The sequence below is a fragment of the Falco naumanni genome, chromosome 4, assembly GCF_017639655.2.
Source record: "Falco naumanni isolate bFalNau1 chromosome 4, bFalNau1.pat, whole genome shotgun sequence".
NCBI classification, from domain to species: Eukaryota; Metazoa; Chordata; class Aves; order Falconiformes; family Falconidae; genus Falco; species Falco naumanni.
In genome coordinates, this window is record NC_054057.1 from 44722032 (window position 1) to 44732749 (window position 10718).

General features: G+C 46.8%; 1 protein-coding gene across 1 annotated transcript; it reads right to left on the bottom strand.

The window, feature by feature from the left end:
• Positions 1–2599: 2599 nt before the first annotated feature.
• On the bottom strand, positions 2600–10718 carry PTCHD3 (patched domain containing 3). Its single transcript, XM_040592543.1, has 4 exons — positions 9778–10718; positions 9450–9571; positions 7537–7682; positions 2600–5308 (listed from the first exon to the last, which is right to left on the bottom strand). The coding sequence occupies exons 1-4, from the start codon at positions 10507–10509 to the stop codon at positions 3696–3698; spliced, it is 2613 nt and encodes an 870-aa protein (XP_040448477.1). The 5' UTR covers positions 10510–10718; the 3' UTR covers positions 2600–3695.

Sequence of the window (10718 nt, forward strand, 5' to 3'; positions counted from 1 at the left end):
ACCCTGTGGGGGACCCACTCTGGAGCAGTCTGTTCCTGAGGGACTGTACCCCATGGGAAGGACTCATGTTGGAGCAGTTAGTGAAGAACTGCAGCCTTCCCACAGGCTTCTCCACATATTGGAGAAGTTTGTGGACAGCTGTCTCCTATGGGAGGGACCCCACCCTGGAGCAGGGGAAGCGTGTGAGGAGCCCTCTCCCTGAGGAGAAGGAGCTGCAGAGACAATATATGATGAACTGACCACAAACCCCATTCCTGTCCCCCTGTGCTGTTGGCGGGGAGGAGGTAGAAAATTTGGGAGTGAAGTTGAACATGGGAAGAAGTGGAAGGTGGTTTTTTCATTATCCTACTCTGATTTGACTGGCAATAAATACATTTCCTTGAGTTGAGTCTCTTTTGCCCATGAAGGTAATTGCTGAGTGCCCTCCCTGTCCTTATCTCGACCCGTGAGCCTTTCATCGTGTTTTCTCTCCCCTGCCCAGCTGAGGAGGGAGGGACAGAGCGGCTTGGGTGGGCACCAGGCGTCCAGCCAGGGTCAGCCCAGCACAACCACACAGGCAGCTTCCAGACATCCATCAGATGGTGAGAATAACCTCAGTTCCCTTTGAGTACACAGCCTCGTGCTGTTGAAAGCAGGGTAGAGCCAGGTGCTCTGACAGACTTCATTAAATGCCCTCTGAAGTGGTCACAACCACAGTGACACATAAAATAAGAACTTCAGACTTGGTGCATGATTCTGCGTTTTCTGCATTCCTGAGGCTGACATGCCAGAATTCTGCCCTCAAGCTTAATACAAAGAAAATGCCAACTTGCAGTGGAAGATGGGGCCTGCTTCTTCTGGCTGCATCCTGCTGTGTGAAGACCTGAGTCAGCTGGAGTGTCTCAGCAGTTTTCTAGATCTTGATTCCTTAAACCGGCTGTGAAAATAGAGCCATCAAGCTCAGAAGCCTGTCCCAGAAGTAGAGCTGTTTTTGCTTCTAAAACATGGTTAAAGAACCGAGCGAGAGATAAAAGTACTCTACTTCCCTCAGAAGTAAATTTCCATTCTCTTTTTTTCCCCCAAGAACATGACTCCTGTTCCTTCGGTCTAGTGTTTATTAAGATGCCTTCCTCTGGTGTTGGCCAATGTGAGTGCATCACCTGTTCCCCTGGTAGCTTCACCAGTGCAGAAATGGCTGTATCATTTGCCATAATAAAAGCACTAATACAGGCTTTGAAACATTTAATGGGAGGAGGGAGGAGACTGATGCATAGGGTTGAGTGTTTTTGGTTTTGTTTTTCTTAAATCTAGCTTTGTGGTTACTGCCCTGTCCTGGAAATTCAATGCTGCTGGCTAGAATATGGAGATTCAGTGATGTACCGTATGGGCTGTGGTAGCACCGGGTTTTGACTTCCACCTCAGGAGCAGATTTCTTCTAAGATTCATACTAGTTTTCAGCCTTTGACTACTATTTCAAGACATGGAACTTTTTTAATAAACATTTACTTTCTTTATAAACATTATTACAGAGCTATTTCCACAGTACAATATTCAGCTGCCTTGCTGACGAAACAGGCCCACATTCAGTTTAAGCAGCTTTCCAGGTAGGAAGGTTCCACAGAAAAACTGGAATGAGAAGGAAACTTAACATTCTTTGGACATAGAAATCTTTGGGAAAGTTCAGGATACCTTTTCCACAGAATTTCATATAAGAATTCTCAGGCTGTCGTAGATCGAGGGTGGGTGGTAGGGTGATTGGTGGTTCTGTTTGTGTTTTAATCTCCACAAAGCAAAAAAGCCTATTGTTCTAGGACCTAGGGATAAAAGTAGGTATGGAAAGACGTATCAGCTGAAGTGCACTTGTGCTTTTATGCACGTTAAGCACTCCTCCAACAGAGCTTTGTGCTTGATTTAATTTTGCTTTTACAAAGGGATCTGTGACACGTCTTAATAAAAGGATTGTAGTTGTTACTCTTCAGAGCATTCTAAAGGTTTTATTTTCATCCATCACTGTAGCACCTGAGCAACTAACATAAAGTAGTATGCATATATTCATAGCAAAGTTTCAGGTAAACCCCACGTTGAGGTCTCTGGCACACTGGTTTTTTTGTCCCCCCCAGTTTGAGAGGATGTGCACAGAATCAATTTTTTTTGAGAAGTTTTGGGGTTTGATTTTTTGTCGTAACTTGGTTAATAATGGACTGAAAGTTGCCAGTGTTCTTTGGTAAATGCTTTTGTTGCATTCCAGATTCAGCCAATACTAAGTAACTGGTCACACAATTTCTTCTTGGCTGTCAGTGATTTATCTTGAGCTTTGTTACGTAGCTTTCATAGTGACTCCAAATGGAAATTAATTTAACGCCTGTAGACTGTGAGTCACTGCTCTAGAAATCAGTGTCAGTACTTTCAGTTTTTCCTGGAAGTTGATTACTCATGCCTGAGTGACTTCATTTCCAGTCCCTGGTCCCCATAAATGGAGACATCATGAAATAAACAGAAGGATTCTGCCCTGTCTATTGGGTCCCATGCAACTGGTCAGAAATTCACACGGAACAGAGGCGGACCCTGGCTTTGTCACACTTGCTGCATCTCTCAGAAGTAACGTTCCAGAGCTGCAGACTTGAACTTAACAATTTAATAATTCATAGACCAGTTTTTCCAAAATTACAAACATCAGTTACCAACATTCATTTGATTCCCAACACATAGCTCATTAAATTGGTGACAAATTAAGAATTTTCATCCAGTGTCTTGTCCCTACAGGTTAAAAGACCAACTCATATATTCTTCACTCTTACTGAAAGCTCCTCTGCAATATCAACACATCACAGGATGGGTTGTGGCTGCTGAACATAATAGAATTTATGGGTTTATATTTTAATGACTGATGCCCTGAGCTGCTTTTTCAGTTTGGTCCTCAGTGAGGGTGCGATTCTCTCTAGTGAGTCCTTGCCCTGTCATGCCATGGCACAGTGTCTTCCATGGTGGTTACCCAGGAGGCTGAATCACCTACAGCATATTCCTTCACAAACTGCAATGAACAGAAGCTACAAGATATTTAACCTTAGACAGGAAACAGGATGCCAGGAAAAGAAGAATTTCAAATAGAAAACGTGAGTTAGTTTGTCTTCCCTAAGGGTTTCTTGTGCTGCATGAGGAGCCTAAGCAGACTTTGGCTCCTGAAGGCTTATAAGCCACTGCAGTCCAAGGCAGTTCTGACCTCTTCTAATCCTGCTTGTAAAACCTCCAGGTTTAAGCCTCCTGGGGAGAAACTGTCTTCAGGCTCGGTGCTGAGCTGAGTTACAGCATCAAGGTAAAAGGCAGGAAATGCAAACCAGTGGGAGTTATTGTAAATGCAAACCAGTGGGAGTTATTGTTCCCTCCTGTGCACATTGTCTGACAAACCTGTAACATAGTCCATTAAGATGATGGCACATTTTGTAATAATTTTAATCCATTCAAGTAAAAAAGTCACACAAAAAATAAATATTTAACATTAAGCTGTTGTAGTCAAGCACACACAGAAGTATGGTAATGCAAATCATTCTGTCCATTTACCTTTTCTCTTCTGTTACTTTTCTTGCCTGGGCTTCCTGAAGCCACTACTTCCCTGTTGTATTTATTTTTCTGTCCTTCATTTTCTTCATTTCTTATATTCCCTGAAAGTCACCGCACTTTACATACAATAAATGCAGAATATATTACATTTAACTTAGTCACGGACAATCTTTATCATTTCTAAACCTAAGCTCTAGCTTTTGAGCTTTAGTATTGTGGGGCGATCTCCCAAAGTTTCCAAAAAAGGTTAAAAACACTGGAATAAACACAAGACTGTGAAGAGCCCCAAACAAAATAACAAGGAACATGATCTTGAAAAATGTCCTAAAGATGTACGTTTTTGCTGCAGCCAGGACAGCTACTCCTAATATAGTAGAAACTGCACCTTGTAGTATTGGGTAACCTAGCAGGGACAGAGCTTCGATTGCCCTTTTATTGGCTGATGACTCCCCACTTGTAACGAAGGCATAGGAAATATGAGCAGAAAAATCTACGGAAAACCCTATACAAATGACCAGGTTGATCATGGATATGGAATCTAGATTGACGTTCCAAAACGTCATGAAACCGGCAACACCAACTATAACAGAAGCCATAGCAAAAGTCACCCACAAGCAACACAGTGGGTTGGGAATAAGTAAGAGAGAGACAATAAGCATTGCCCCAGCAGCAACGACAATGTTCTGAATGGTGTTCTGCACTATGACCAGGTACTGATCATAGTAGATGAACGCTGGGTGGTACACCATCATTGGAATACTGCACTGCTCGGCTGTCTCTCTTAACTGACTGAGAAGATTTTTCTCATCAATGGCTGAGGTCACATTCACTGTCTGGATGAAGAAACGTGAAGCTTCTATTTTATCCTGAGTCACGTTAACATCCCACTTAAAACTGGGAACAATGCTGAACAGTATACGTAAGTTATTAAGAAAAAGAGTCTTATTGCTTATATTTATTAAACCACTTCCAGCCAGTGTTGTGTACACTCTCAGCCATGACTCTGAGAGGTTCTTATCTACATAGGAAATTCCCTCTAAATTCTGTGTGCAGTTCTCAATGCCAAGACGAACAGTCTCATTCCAGTAATCTACACTTTCAGTAATGACAACCATGACCCTAGGTCCGTATGCTGAGAAGTACCTGTCATTGTCATCATAGTATGGAATAATGTAAGAGTCATCACTTGCCAGATTTCGAAGATCAATGCCTTCCCTGATCTGAGTACACCCATAAATACTGCCCCCCAAATATGCTCCGTACAGCAACACCACAAGTAGCTTGACCCATTTGTTTGTAAAAAAAGGACCATAATATTCTTTAAAGAATATGATCATTGGATGTTCACTTTCTGGCTGTTTGGTTTCCAGCTGAGATGACTGCCTAGAACAGTTGCCTATACAGCAAGCATTGTACAAGCAGGACTCCCCAGCCTGATCTTTATCCACTCCCACAGGCATACAAGTCAGCCAGTGTCGGTTTCCTTGCTCCCTTTTATGATTTAACACAATAATTGCCCCAAAGAAGGTCATGGTATATATATAGCAGAAGACAAAAGCAGTGCCTGTATAGAGGCAAAATGATCTCACAGATGGAAAAGCAGTCCAGGTGCCGATGTAGAAGGCCAAAACATCTGTGAGAGTGGTGATGGTCACCGAAAGTGCTGCTTCTGCATAAGTCTCAGCCAGCAGAGATTTAACGTCGGATTTCCCCTTTCTTAAACTTTGCTCCCAGGAAGCAATCATGATGAACATGTCATCAACACCAACTCCTGCAAGAGGGGGCAAACGTTAATGCTGCTTTGCAAATGGCAGCTTCCACTAACACCCAACAAAAGTACAACATTCATCACATTGAAACCTACATAAAATTTTGAAAAACAGTTAGGCTATGAACTGCTTTAGTGCTGATGCAAGTCAAATAAATGCAGGAAAACAGATCCTTTGAGTGTAGCTGAATTTATGACATTGCAGAAACTCCTGGTGATCTGATGGGTTGTTGATCCCTCACCCTACTCTGCTGGAGGACTGAGCACACCTGGTCCATCTCTGACGAGTGTGTTGTATCTGCTGCCCAAGTGATGTAGGTTACATAGGTTTAAATACATTGCTTATTCTGATGGTCAACTATCCTTATCCCTGGAAGCATCCCCCCATTATCTCTTGAATCTCTTCTTCATCACTGCAGTAAATCAGAAATTTTTTTCTTATTTTTTGTTATTTTTTTTTTAGCAAATTACTTGCTTTTTCTTTGGCAGACCAGGAGAACAGTGATCCCAGTTTTCCACTGGTCCACTTTTTTATACTCTTTGCTCTCCACTTGCCTTCTCTCCGGTTTATCTTCGAGCATTTATTCATGATTTATTATTCTTTTCTCTTCACATATGTGTGAGCACATCAGTACAAATATTACCCACTAGAGTCCTCGGAAACCCTGCCAGGAAGATTGGGCCCTAGCCTAGAGTTTTTGCTAAGACATAAATGAGCTGAAGCCCAAAAAGGAATTGCTGATGTGCTTCTCTCAGCTCTGCTAACTCTTTGAGATTTTCATCACAGACCTTTCAGGGGTTTGCCAGTGTTACTCTATCAAATGCTCTTCTATTCCCTGAGAATTAATCACACAAAATGGGAAAGCAAGACCGCGTGAATAGGGGAGCAAGCACAAATGATCTAGCTAAGCATAAAAGAATACATGAAATCACCATGTGCTGCCTGAACGGGCAATTGCCAGTAGACATGCAAAGATGAAATAAGCAGCAGTCAAAAGGTACCACTGGATGGTGAGCAGTGAGCCAGGCTACTTCCAGAAAGCAGGCAGGCTTCAAAGCAGTTTACCTAATGTACTGATAATTCGTTTGCTTTAATGCAAGGAAGACAAAAGTCTGCATATTAATTTATAAAGCTCTGAAGAGACTGCTTAAAGCCCTTCCCCAGGTATACAAAAGGGTTTTTCTGAAATGTAGAGCCTCTGCAGTTGAAAAGCAAACACAAGCAAATACACAATGCATTTGAATTACGCAGGAAACAAAGAAATGATGCAGGGGACTGGTTGCATGAACGGCACATCACCTGTATAGCTAAATGAGACTGTTTAGTACATAGTCACGATATGGCTTAGGAAATTTCACATCTTAACAAAAAGATGGATTCCTTGTTTCAAATTACAGACAGCCCTGCTCATTGCTTAAGCCGTATTCAGGCCCCATTTTATTTGGCTAAAGACTATGCTCTGAAAATGGGATACGAAAACTTATGATGACTTCCCATATTCACTTCATAACACAGGTACTGGATTAAGTCAGTTCTGGTGTGACACGAGTTGTGCACTGGACACATGTTCCATGGTGCCGCCATTGAGGTGGCCCAAGGCTACCTAACAGCAGAGAAGCAGGGAGCTCTCACTGCACTGCAAAAAGCGGTAGTCGAGAGGTGGATGGTTTGGCCAAGACCTCTACACCTGCTTAAATTGCTGGTGAATCCAGCAGTCCCATAAAACAGTAATAACAACAGACTGATTTCAGGTAGACAAACTTATCCAGAGCTAATGAGATATGTAAATGCTTACAGGACACCTAGAGAAGACAGCAGGGGATGATACAGGGGAATGCAGTGACATAACTTGGTTGAGCACACCTCAAGTATTAGCATTAGTCAAATAAATGATTAATCATCATGGCTAAATTACCAGCGATGCTAAAACTATGCCAGAAGTGCTAACCTTAACACCCTCTCATTTATGATTTCCATGCTGTAGCAGTGGAACTAGAGCAGGCATCGGTTTTTGGGAAAAGCTGCTCTTCTGCCAGAGCTGGGCTCCAGCCCCATCGGGGGTACGTGGAGCCGAGCGGCTCGCCTGCTGGCCCCAGCTCGGCAGCGGCTGCACCTCCTGCAGGGTGGAAGTGCGTATGATCTGATGCTCATGTAAAAAAGTAACACCATCGGGTTGTTTTAACTCCGTTTTAGTCTTCGTATCCGAATCAAACCCACTTTTTATACTTACCTAGAATAAGAAATGGTGCGTTTGCTACAGTGACCACAAACGGCACTCCACAGAAGAGCATCAATCCAAAGACGCTTAATACAGCTAAACCGGCTGAAATCACTCCACAGCATGCAAGCCAGATATTATTTCTTATACAGCTCAGTCTGAAAATATTTTAAGGAATATCTTAGTTACATGTCAAATATTTCACCAATGGGTTTGCCGTGACAAGTGCACAGATACCAACAATACCTCGTCTACGACAAGAACTCCTGATGAAAGCTGCTAGGAAAGCTCCCAGACGCATGCATTGGGTAAGGTTGATTTATACAGGAGGTGCTAAATATATTACTACTACAGGCCAGTTCTATACGTAAGAGTACAGATGTGTACTGATCTTGTAACAAGAGACCTGGCAAAGAGAAGGTACGCAAGCTTTTACCAGTGAGAGGCCAGATTTAGGGTGACCCAAAGAGTGATGAATTTTTAGAAGCTCTTCCCTTTTACGCAGGTTCTTAGTGTAGCATATCAGTGTGGTACGGAAGCATCTCAAAGGCAGTAAGTGCTGTGTAGAGATGCCTTCTCAGCAGACAGACTGGCTACCAGCCATTTACCAAGACGGTCCTGAGGGCTGGCTCAAGGTCTCCCCATGAAACACTCTCAGTGGGAGACTTTGCACCACACTAAGGGGCTGAAGAGCTGCCTCTTGCCTGATTAGCAGTATTTTCCAGCCTGTAGACCATTTCTAAACTTTAAGAGAATCTCCCGCTTCCAAGGCAAGAAGCGTGTGTTGGCGTACCCACCCTTGCTCTGTCTGCGCTCACCCAGACTGTACGTGAGATGGCCAGTATCCCAAAACTGTATAGCCTGATGGGCATGGTGCTTGATGCAAGTGCTAAAGCCCACCCTCTGAGGAGAAGCCTCTTTCTCAAGTGCAGCACACAAACACTGCCGTACAGTTGTCAAATATACAACGGTTTATGTTCCACCAGCACAAAGAAAGGGCAGGCTACGGTCTTAAGGCTGCTTCCACCAGCAAGCAGAGTAACTAAAGCTGTACCCAGACCCGCAGCCATCTATGAAGCTAACGCTCATCCACCTGCACCTTAACTGAGCCGATGGCAGAAAAAAGGTGCAAATGGATCTTAACATGGTACACTTCCTCCTCCCTCCCCTGCTTCCTTCCTCTTAACTATCTTTACAAAGAATTAGTATCTTGTGGGCAGGATGAGGGTAAAGCTGCAAGTGAAGCAGGAAAGTAGTAGAATAACCTTACCAATAGCACCACTTACTTCTTCCCTCCCCCAGATTATGACTTCTCTGACTTCTATGCATCTTTTTGGCGAATGTCTCCATGGGGTTTGCCAAATCGAACTGGTAAGTTTTATTCAACAGAAGTGCTTGTGCAGAATTCTGCCACTGCCAGGCCAGCTGGATCACACTTCTGGCCCCCTTCCCACACAGGGTAAAGCAGATCCCTTTCATAATTAAAAGCGTTTAGTTTGGCACTGTTTTTCACTGCCAAAGCTACAGCACCTCAGACCTCTTAAAAACATAAAGAGTAGGGGGTTGTTTAAGTAGTTCCAAACCCATTAGCTACAGAAAGCATTCTTAGGAGGCAGGGACTGCAGAAATGACTGACGGCTTCAGAGAACAGACAAATGAATACTAGCATTTAAGCTGTGCATGTCTGAACTGAACGCTTGTTTGTCTATCCACCTGGTACTTATCACGGACCCCACTGAAGCAGCTGGGAAGTATGTGTAAGCAGAAGAGAAACAGCAGAGAAATACTTCGCTCATTACTAAACGGCACCTGAAGCCTGTAGCTTCAAGAACGGCTTCACTCGGCAAGAGCAGAAACCAGTGTAGGCAAGGTGAAGAGGAGCGGAGGTCACTCAGCATTGATCTGTAGCTTAGAAGCCACTTTACCTTAGGCAAGAGACGATTGAAAAGGTTATTGTCAAGAAATAAGTTATGGAGAAGAGTGGGATCACGCTCTTGGTATTTCCTTCAAACTCCTCTTGTCTGGACAGCGAGGTAAAGTAAGTCACCTGCCGTTAAAACAACAGGGAAATAGATGAAGCACTTCAACTCTTTTCGGTCTTTATACACACGCAGGGGCAACACCGAACACCACGGTGGCACAAAGGCGTCCCCGTGGCCCCCGCAACCCGCCGGGCCCTCCGCCGGCCCCGGGCCCACCTGCGCCCCTCGGGTCCCGCCGGCCGCCGCACGGCTCTGCCCGCCCCGCCGTTACCTGGATGGCGGTGAGGCCCAACGCCGCCAGCTCCGACGGGACGTCCCGCAGGAAGCTCTCCAGCCACCGCTGGCTCTCCGCCGCCGCGGGGCCGTCCTCCTGCAGGTAGTACATCAGCTTCAGGGCCCGCGCCGACAGCAGCCGCCCGCCGGCGCCCGTCTGCACGCCGCCCAGCGCGGCCCCCAGGAAAACGCCGTGGCTGACGGGGAAGGTGAGGTTCCCCAGGACGGCCTCCGACGCGTCGCTCAGCAGCGGCAGCAGCGGGTTGGGGCTGGTGCAGACGCCGTCGCTGCGGGCGCAGAGCTGCTCGTAGCCGCGGGCGGTGACCAGCTGGTTCAGCCGCAGCACGTCGCGCCGCGCCGCCGGCTCCAGGATCGAGCCCCCTTCCGCCGCTACGGCGATGAGGGAGGCGTAGGCGCCCTCGGTGGGCAGCCGCGGGGCGGAGAAGCCCTCCGAGTCGTTGGTGGCGAAATGCTGCCGCACGAAGTCGCGCTCGGCCTTGGCTGGCCCCGACGTCGGCGTGAACTGTCCCTCGATGTCGTTCGCCTGCCGCTGCGGCAGGAACACGAAGCCGGCGCCCAGCCCGCCCGAAAGCAGAAGCGGCACCAGCACGAAGGGCCAGGGGCAGGTGGCCACGCCGCGCCCCAGCCCTCGGAAGAGCCGCCGCAGGGGCCGCTCCAGGCAGTCGGTGTTGCAGCAGGAGCAGCCCTCCGCGGCGCGCGGCTCCGCCATGGGCGAGGCGGGGCACGGGCCGCCGGCAGCAGCTCCCCGGCAGCAGCTCCCCGGCCGCGCCTCACGTCGGGCCGCCGCGGCGCGGCCTCTGGTAACGCCGGAGGAGAGCCGCCCGGCAGCTGCGGCGGCCGCGGCCGTAATGAGCGGCTCTCAGCGGCGCGGCCAGGGCCGCCCCGGCGGGGCAGGCGGCCGCGCCCTCCGGCTCCGTG

Bases quoted from the DNA above. Each gene is read 5' to 3' on its own strand.
- PTCHD3 (XM_040592543.1), bottom strand. From the start codon at position 10,509: ATGGCGGAGCCGCGCGCCGCGGAGGGCTGCTCCTGCTGCAACACCGAC. The intron at 7,683-9,449 runs GTAAAGTGGCTT...AAATATTTTCAG, and splicing joins TCAATCGTCTCTTGCCTAAG to ACTGAGCTGTATAAGAAATA. The intron at 5,309-7,536 runs GTAAGTATAAAA...CCCCTCTTGCAG, and splicing joins CGCACCATTTCTTATTCTAG to GAGTTGGTGTTGATGACATG.